Source organism: Myotis lucifugus, unplaced genomic scaffold, assembly GCF_000147115.1.
Source record: "Myotis lucifugus unplaced genomic scaffold, Myoluc2.0 scaffold_819, whole genome shotgun sequence".
Lineage (NCBI taxonomy): Eukaryota > Metazoa > Chordata > Mammalia > Chiroptera > Vespertilionidae > Myotis > Myotis lucifugus.
In genome coordinates, this window is record NW_005871867.1 from 121548 (window position 1) to 131013 (window position 9466).

The window sequence follows — 9466 nt, forward strand, 5'->3', positions numbered from 1 at the left end:
CCTTCTGACCCTGGCTTGTCTGAAGGAGGTGCAGGTAGCGCTGAAAGTGCGGGAAGCCCCCTGGAGTCTCGGGGAGAAGGACCATGTGGCCACCGGGGCAGACAAGTTAACCCCGACTTCAGCGCCCTCAGCTGGTGGAGAAACCCCTAAGAGGGGCAGGGCTTGCTGAAGTGCAAGGCAGAGCCAGCAGGGGGCAGGAGAGGACGCTGCTCAAGAGCTCAGGCTTCCCACCTGGCCCACCAGGGCCTTTAGGTCCCGCCTGTTTCCTTGTCTGTAAGGAGTGGGGAGTGGGGAGTGGTTGTGGGGAGAGAAGGGGTCTGTAGGACTCAGTACTCACTGTCAGAATGGACATGACGGGGGAGGGCCAGGCCTAGGGGGAGCTGGCCTTGCTGCCTCTGAGAGCCCCCCTGGGGGGGAGGTAGGGGGGGCGGAGGGCAGAGTGGTGGGCCTGGGTCTCCTCCAGGCAGGCCCGGTGAGGGCGGGAGCTCGGGCTGCTGTGGCCCCTGACAGGCACTGTGTGTGATGAGCCCTGACGCCTTCCCCGGTTCCCCCAGCCGGACCCCGCGGCGCCCAGCTCCAACGGCAGCTGCTACCACTTCCCTCTGCTGGTCAGCAGCAGCTTCTCCCGCGTGGACCTGTTCAACGGCCTGTTAGGACCGATGCAGATCACCGCGCTGCACGTGACCAGCCTGGACAACATCACAGTGGCCCACATGGGCACGAGTGACGGGCGCGTCCTGCAGGTAGGCCCCCGTCTCCACAGCCCTGTGCCCTGCGTCCTCCTCCCCATCCCCAAGCTGCTCACAGCGGTCCTGTCCCAGGTGGAGCTGGCCCGGTCTCTCAGCTACTTGCTGTATGTCTCCAACTTCTCGCTGAGCAGCAGCAAGCAGCCCGTGCAACGGGATGTCAGTCGCCTTGGGAACCACCTGCTCTTTGCCTCTGGGGACAAGGTAAGGTGGGCAGGGGCAGGGGCAGGGGCAGGGGCAGGGGCCGGGCCCGGCGCGAGAGAGGCACTAACACCAGGTCTCACCACGCTGCTCTACAACGGGGCCCCGGGCTCCCAACCTCCTCCCGTCACCCCCAGCCACCTTTCCGCCACCCCAAGGTATTCCAGGTGCCCATCGGAGGCCCCGGCTGCCGCCACTTCCTCACCTGCGGGCGCTGTCTGCGGGCACAGCGTTTCATGGGCTGTGGCTGGTGTGGGAGCGTGTGTGGCCGGCAGAAGGAGTGTCCTGGCTCCTGGCAACAGGACCACTGCCCGCCTGAGCTGATTGAGGTATGGCCTGCCTGGCCGGGCACAGGTGAGGGTGAGGCAAGCTGGGCCTGGGGTGGGGGCAGCAGGTCTTGACCGTGACCTTCCTCGGCCCCGGGATGTCCTCAAGGAAGGCACTGTGAGCAGAGAAGGTGGCACGTGCAGATTTGGAGGCAGAACAGTGATCGGGGACTAGCCATGACTTAGAATGAATGGAGCGGGGCGGGCGAGGGGTGCGGCAGGGAAGTTGGGGGGAAGCAGCCAGGGCTGAGGGCCTGGCCCACAGAGGCTGTCTGCTCCCCCTCCAGTTCTATCCTCACAGTGGACCCCTCCGGGGCAGCACCAGGCTGACCCTGTGTGGCTCCAACTTCTACCTGCACCCTGGCGGTCTGGTGCCTGAGGGCACCCCACCAGGTCACCGTGGGCCAAAGTCCCTGCCGACTGCTGCCCCAGGAGAGCTCAGAATCCAGGTACCACGGTCCCCCGCCCTTCCTCTCCTCAGGGGGCCACCCAGCGGCCCCTCCCCTTGAGCCCTAGCCTTTGCCTGTGGGGCAGGGAGGTGAGGCAAGCTGCGTGTGCCCTGGCGTCATGGAGCGGGCAAGGCTGGCCCCCGGCCCCCGCCAGGTCCTCCTGCCCTGGAGCCGGCGGTGGGCATGCAGCCCGGCCTGTGTGACCTCTGGCTGACCTTGAGCTCCCGGGGCTCTAGCCCCGTGTCCTGGAAGGGCTTCATAGAGGTGCTTGCGTGTGAGCTGCAGCCCCCGGGCACGCAGGCAGCTGGGCCTGCCAACGTGAGCCTCACTGTGACCAACATGCCGCGGGGCAAGCTCTTCCGGGTGGACGGCGCCTCCGCGCTGCCAGGCTTCTCTTTCATGGTGAGGCGCCTGGTCTTGTCTGTGCCCTTGGCCGCTGGGCAGGGAAGGGCTTGGAGTGGAGGGTCTCCGGCCCGAGCTAAGCCGCCGCCACACCCCCTCAGGAGCCGGTGCTGAAGGAAGTGCACCCCCTCTTTGGCCCTCAGGCCGGGGGCACCCGCCTCACCCTGAGGGGCCAGGGCCTGTCCATAGGCACCAGCCGGGCTGTGCTGGTCAACGGGAGCGAGTGCCTGCTGGACGGGTGAGTGTGGGCGGCGGGGGGAGCGGAGGCCACCGGGCCTCCCCCAGGGAGCCCCCGCCACTGGGACTCGGGTCCGTCAGGGCGGAGGGAGAGCGGCTCGGTCACACGGTCAGGCCCGGGAAGAGGCGGTCTGGGGATGGCAAGAGAGACCATCCCCAAGTCCCCTGCCTCCAGCCACGGCTGTGAGGAGCCTGCTCCGCCCTGTCTTCTTGGGGTCTGACTGGGACCGCCCGCCTTTGGACAGACCCGTGGAGTAGAGACCCCTGGAGGGTGGCCCTGACCCAGCCCCCTGTCCTGCAGGGTCAGCGAGGGGCAGCTTGTATGCACCACGCCTCCCGGTGCCGCCCCGGCCAGCGTTCCCGTTCGCCTGCAGGTGGGGGGCGCCCCGGTGCCGGGCGCCTGGACCTTCCACTACCGGGAAGACCCCGTCGTGCTGGGCATCAGCCCCAACTGCGGCTACACGTAAGTGCCACCTCCTTCCCCCTCTGGTCTCCCAGGAACGAGGGAGCCACCCTCAGAGCACCCCAAGCCCACCGGCCTGCTCTCCTCCTCAGTGGCTCCCACGTCACCATCCGTGGCCAGCATCTGACCGCAGTGTGGCGCCTGGCGCTGTCATTCCACGACGGGCTTACGGCCGTGGAAAACCCGGTGAGCGGGGCCGGCGGCTGCCACATGGGCACTGGCCAGGAGGGAGGAAGGCCAGCCCGTCCCCTGAGCCCCAGCACCCCCCACGCTGGGCTGAGGGGACTGGGATGGCCACGGTGGGATGCCCGCCTAACCACTCTCGCCTGGGCCCCGGCAGTGTGCGGGGCAGCTCCCGGAGAAGCAGTGGTGCCGCCTGCCCGAATACGTGGTCCGAGGCCCCCAGGGGTGGGTGACAGGGAACCTGAGTGCCCGGGGGGATGGAGCTGCTGGCTTCACACTGCCTGGCTTTCGCTTCCTGCCCCCGCCCCACCCACCCAGCACTGGCCTGGCCCCACTGAAGCCGGAAGAGCAATCTGTTAAGTTCGAGGTGAGTGTGGGGGCGGAGGTGGTATAGCGGAGGGTGGGGCTGAAGCCTGCCCCAGGCAGAGGGACCAGCCAGGCCTCACGCTGGCCAGGCCTCACGCTGTCTCCGCAGTACATCGGCCTCGGAGCCGTGGCTGACTGTGTGGACGTGAACGTCACCGTGGGTGGCCAGAGCTGCCAGCACGAGCTCCGGGGCGATGTGGTCATCTGCCCCCTGCCCCCCACCCTGCCGCTGGGCAAGGACGGCGCCCCCCTGGAGGTAGGCAGCTCGGCCGGCCTTTCGCCGCAGACATGGCTGGGGTCTGTGGGCGGGGCCTGAACTGCCACCTCCCCCAGGTCTGCGTGGATGGCGAATGTCAGGTCCTGGGCAGAGTGGTGCGGCCAGGCCCAGGGGGTCCCCTCCAGAGGACGCTCCTGGGTGTCCTGCTGGCCCTGGTCCTGCTCGTGGCTCTCCTGGCCATTGCGCTGGTCTTCAACTACCGGAGGAGGAAGCAGCTGGGTGAGCTCCCCACCCACACCCGGCCGACTCAGCCGCCACCTCCACCATGGCATCCCCCAGCCCCTGTCCCCTGACTGCCCAGGCCGGGGTCTGCCCACACCTCCTGGGTAGGGGTCGGCCTCCAGGAGCGGGGCGAGGCTGCCTACCAGGGCCTTCTTCCACAGCCTTCTCTCCGAACCTGGCTGACCTGGCATCTCTGGACCACAGCCCTGAGGGCCTGCCTCTGTCTCTGTTCCAGGCAGGCTCTGACTACAGACATGGCCCTGGTGAGACGGGGCCCTCCGCAGCCGGGGCCAGCGCCCTGCCCCTCCCGCCCCTCACTCCCTCTCCTCCGCAGCCTCTCCCGCTGGGGACGGTCTGGATGCCACCTGTCGGGGCCACAGAGCGTCCTTCTCAGACAGCGGGGACGGGTCCTGTGTCCCGCTGCTTCGGACAAAGTCCATCCAGCTTGGGGATCTGGACCCCGTGCTCCTGGCCGAGGTCAAGGATGTGCTGATTCCCCATGAGCGCGTCGTCACCCACAGTGACCGAGTCATTGGCAAAGGTGTGGGGCCAGGCCGGGGGGGCTGTGACGTGACACAGGCTCAGGGGACAGTTGGGCAGGACTGTCGCCTTCTCACCTTCCTGTGTGACCTTGGGCAAACCAAGGAGCCTCTCTGAGCCTCCAGCTGCTCTTCTGTGGGGTAGGAATTTGTTTTCCGTGGGTTCTGGTGCAGCTCATGCGGGCTGGGCGGCTGCAGGCTGTGCCGTGGTGCAGCTGCTGCTGGTGTTTAATGCCAGTCGGTGCTCTGGGGTCTGGTCGCCACGAGAGGGTGTGGTGTGGGCCCTGGGCGCTGGGCCCCTCTCACCACCTCCCCTCGCCAGGCCACTTCGGGGTTGTCTACCACGGAGAGTACATAGACGTTGTCTACCACGGAGAGTACATAGACGAGGCCCAGAATCGAATCCACTGTGCCATCAAGTCATTGAATCGTAAGTGGGGCAGAGGCTGGGCGGTCCCGGTCCCTGCTGTGTTCCCCCCTCGCTGAGGGACCCTGAGCGGGAGACCCTTCCCCTCCTGTCCCCGCAGGCATCACGGAGGTGCAGGAGGTGGAGGCCTTCCTGCGCGAGGGGCTGCTCATGCGTGACCTGCACCACCCGCACGTGCTGGCCCTCGTGGGCATCGTGCTGCCGCCGGAGGGGCTGCCCCGCGTGCTGCTGCCCTACATGCGCCACGGAGACCTGCTCCAGTTCATCCGCTCGCCCCAGCGGGTCAGCGCTCCTGCGGCCCTGGGTCGGGAGGCGGGGCAGCAGCGGGGAGGGAGCCGTCCTGCCCTCGCCTCCTGACCCGCCCGTCCCCCCAGAACCCCACGGTGAAGGACCTGGTCAGCTTCGGCCTGCAGGTGGCCCGCGGCATGGAGTACTTGGCAGAGCGGAAGTTCGTGCACAGGGACCTGGCTGCTCGGAACTGCATGTGAGGGGCTGGAGCCGCGGGGGCGGGGCGAGGGGGCAGGTGCGGGGCCACAGCTGCCCCAAAGGTGCCTCCGGGAAAGGGAAGGTTCCGGGCTCCAGCCCCTGCTGCGCGGCCCCGGCCTGTCGCCCCCGCTGCGGGCCGCAGTTGTCCTGTCTGCCCAGTTCAGGCTCAGAGGGGACTCTGGCTCTGAAACGCCGTGAGGACATGGAATAGGGGGGCTCGGGGCCAGGTGGGGGCAGTTCTGAGTGCGACGCCCCTCTCCCAGGCTGGATGAGTCTTTCACGGTCAAGGTGGCCGACTTCGGCCTGGCCCGCGGCGTCCTGGACAAGGAATACTACAGCGTGCAGCAGCACCGCCACGCCCGCCTGCCGGTCAAGTGGATGGCGCTGGAGAGCCTGCAGACCTACCGCTTCACCAGCAAGTCGGACGTGGTGAGGCCCCGGCCCCGCAGCCCGCGTGGCCTCCGTGTCCTGGGAGACCCCCCGCCTTGCCCCTCCGGCTTCGATGGTGACCGGGCCCCGGGGACTCGCCAGCTGGGCAGCCCCGCAGCCCCCCGCCCGCCTCTCGGACAGGAGGAGGCTGTGGGCTCACTGGCTCAACTCCCCGGGCCCCACCCAGTCCCCCCTCAGGCCTGGCTCGGGCGGTGGGAGGAGACGGCGAAGGTGCTCGTGGGGTATTGAGGAACAGGCTCCGATTGGGGGGTGGAGCCCCCATTTCCAGTGAGAGGGCTCGGGGAGGTAGGAGACCTGGGGGTCCTCCTGGGTTGAGAGTTGAGTCACCTCAACCTCCCCCCCCACAGTGGTCGTTTGGTGTGCTGCTATGGGAGCTGCTGACACGGGGTGCCCCGCCGTACCCCCACATCGACCCTTTTGACCTCACTCACTTCCTGGCCCAGGGTCGCCGCCTGCCCCAGCCTGAGTATTGCCCGGATGCTCTGTGAGTATGGGGAGGTGGTGGGGGCGGGAGCTGGGCCCCGGAGGCCGGGGGTGGGGGGACAGGAGACAGCGCTCCGGCCTCGCCCTGGCCTCTGGTGACCTGGGAAGGGACCCTCTCAGAGCCTTGGTTTCCTCATCTGTGGACCGGTTCTGCCCCCATTCAGGGCTGGGTGCGGGGAAGATATCATGGTCGCCATGGTAACAGCATTCCCATCTTGGTGTCTGGGCTGCGGCCAGTGATTTGATTTCCCGGCACTCCTCTCCCCACAGCCCTGCCAAGGGGGCTGTTTTCCATCTTCCCGCTCGCTCAGTCTCAGGAAAGGTTCCATTAGCTCCCACACCGCCCCCCGCATCTCCCATCAGATGTTTTCTTCACGGGATCCGGTTTCCGATCCCCGTCCTGGGAGGCATGGCGGCGGCAGCTGTGCTGTCCTCGTGCCTGGGGATGGGTTTGGTGCTGAGGTTCATCTCCGTCAGCAGCGGGCGCTCGGCTGCGCCCAGGCCTTTGCGGTGAGGACAGGCAGGCCCAGGCCGCCGGTCCTGTCCCGGCCGCGCGGAGGAGTGGCCCTTGCATGCCCGCCCGCCCGCCTGGGGCTCCTGTGATTACCCACCTCACTGATGCCTCTGGTCGGAGCGAGGCCCTGAAGCAGACCCTGAGATGGAGTTTCATGTGCAGGGGGCTTATTGGGAGGTGGGGGCGAGGGGAGCAGGCCTGGGCAGGCAGAGAAGTGGGCATCGATGCAGACCCACAGGGGCCGCAGCCCATCCGGGGACTGCTGGAGCTGACGGCCCTGCGGAGTTTTGCAAAATTAAGATCAAGGTGGCAGGTCTTGGTACCAGATGCTAGTCAGTCACCGGTCACAGCTGTCCCTGAAGAGGGTGTGACCTCGGGGGAGGCGGTTCTTTCCCGACTAGGACCTCAGCCTCGAGCAGTCGGCAGCCCTGGGAGAATGAAGGGGGATCTGGGCAGTGCAACGCCATCCCAGAGCAAGTCGCTCCTCCTCTCTGGGCCTCAGTTTTCCCATCTGTAAATTGGGATGATAATAGACCCGCCCTTAGGGAGTCTGAGAATTATGTGGTTATTGCGTGTAGGGCACTTAAAGCGTCGTTTAAGGCAGGGATGACATTCCCAAGATAAAGGGGCAGTTTCCCTGGCAACCAGAGGAACTGCTGGTACCGCCCCACACGCCCTTGTCTCTGGGCTTCCTCCCTGGAGGCTGTGTGACGCTGCCCTGCAGCCTGTGAGCTGGGCCCCGCGTGGGCATCCTGTCTCCTTACGCCCCCGACAGCTTTGGGATCAGAGGAGGATCCAGAGGCACAGAGAGGTTAAGGAACTTGACCCAAATCACACAGCCCAGGGCACGAGGGCACAGGAGCCCAAGCTCTTAACCTCTAAGGCATTTCGACCTCTAAGGGTGGGAAGGCAGGACGGGAGCAGCCATCACAGGATGAGAAGGGCTGTCCTTGCCGGGCTGAGCTAAGCGTGAGGCCCTGTCACCATCCTCATGCCCACGTGCCTGCCAGGGGGGAACAGTGGGCAGCTCAGAGTCTGTGGGTGGAGGCGTGCCCTGCCCTGACACTCCCCACCCCGCAGGTACACAGTGATGCAGCGCTGCTGGGCAGCGGACCCCGCGGCACGCCCCACCTTCGGGACGCTGGTGGGAGAAGTGGAGCAGGTGGCCACGGCCCTGCACGGGGACCACTACGTGCAGCTGACCGTGGCCTACGTGAACCTGGGCCTCGCCGCCTCCAACGAGCCCACGTCCCCGGAACTGCCACTGTCCCCACCTGTGCACAGGAGCACCAGCCGGCCTCGGCCCCTCTCAGAGCCACCGAGGCCCACGTGACCTCGGCCCCAGGCAGGCCCCGAGGGCCTGGACCTGCATCACCCCGCCAGGGAGTTAACCCCAGGCCGCGCCAAGGGGAGGCCCCAGCTGCCCACTGCTCTGTTCCTGACCCTTAACCTTCAGGCTCTAGCAGGGGGACAAGGCACACGGCCCCTCACGCCACAGAGGGAGCCATTGCGGGTGATCCCTGAGCACTTACGGAGCGCCTGCTGCGTGCCTGGCCTCTGGGCGCAGGGGACTCAACTGTGACGCCCATGGAGCAGCCAATGAATGACTTTAAGCATAAATTCTGGTAAATGCTCTGAAAGAAAAAGACAGGTGGCCCTGGCCGTGTGGCTCAGGTGGTTGAACGTCATCCCGTGTACCAAGAGGTTGCTGGTTCAATTCCTGGTCGGGACACATGCCTGGGGTTGCGGGCTCAATCCCCAGTAGGGGGCGTGCAGGAGGCAGCCGATTGATGTTTCTCTCTCGCATTGGTGTTTCTCCCTCCCCCGCCTCTCTAAAATCAATAAAAATATATCTATTTAAAAAACAAACAAACCAGGTGGCTTTGGGGGAATGGAAGACAGCATTAGATGGACAGGTGAATACAGCCCTGGCTGGTGTAGCTCAGTGGATAGAGCGCCAGCCTGCAGACTGAAGGGTCCCAGCTTTGATTCTGGTCAAGGGCACAGGCCGGGGTTGTGGGCTCGATCCCCGGTGTGGGGTGTGCAGGAGGCAGCCGATCAATGATTCTCTCTCATCATTGATGTTTCTGTCTCTCCCTTTCTCTCTGAAATCAATAAAAATATATTTAATAACGGTGAATGCAGAGGTGAGGGAGGTCTGCAGGAGGTGATGTTTTGGCTAAGGCCCTGCCAAGTGGAAGCTGCGCAGAAGCAGAGCTGGAAGAGAGACCCTGAGGCTGGGAAGGAGCTGGGTCAGTGAAAAGCCTCCAGAGAACAGGAGGGTAGCAAGACTCAGACCCAGGGTGCAGGGCCCTGGGGACTCGGGTGGACCCCAGAGGGCGGAGGAGCACCCAGGATTGCAGCAGCCAGGATGGCTGGCCCCGCCCCTGGCTCAGCCCCTCTCCAGGGCTGCCTGCTCCACCTGCAGCCCCCCCGCCCCCACAGGCACTGTCGGGCATGGACACTTGTCCCTCCTCCCACGCTGCCAGCCTTGTCCTCGCAGCCTTGAGAGATGAGCCAGCAGCAAGGCCTCAGCGCCACACGGTTCGGGCACCGGCTTCGAGGTGCTGCTGCCGGCGGCTATTTATACCCGTCAAGGCCACTCGACAATGGCCCCGAGGGCCGGCTCCGGAGGAGAACAGGTCCCCGCGCAGCCCTCTCCGCAGCCTCCATGCTGAGGGGGAGCGGGTGCCGG

General features: G+C 66.2%; 1 protein-coding gene across 1 annotated transcript; it reads left to right on the top strand.

Annotated features, from left to right (window-relative positions):
- Window positions 1–539: 539 nt before the first annotated feature.
- Window positions 540–8556, top strand: MST1R (macrophage stimulating 1 receptor; the record flags this gene model as incomplete). Its single annotated transcript, XM_014448399.2, is given in 20 exon segments — window positions 540–743; window positions 822–950; window positions 1106–1276; window positions 1561–1659; window positions 1661–1722; window positions 1959–2124; window positions 2226–2362; window positions 2663–2824; window positions 2917–3010; window positions 3165–3374; window positions 3483–3629; window positions 3707–3869; window positions 4034–4135; window positions 4207–4413; window positions 4734–4841; window positions 4939–5120; window positions 5213–5322; window positions 5588–5753; window positions 6122–6258; window positions 7852–8556. Coding segments are annotated over 20 exon segments (3009 nt in total), but the record flags the coding sequence as incomplete, so codon positions are not given.
- Between the last annotated feature and the right edge of the window lie 910 nt (window positions 8557–9466).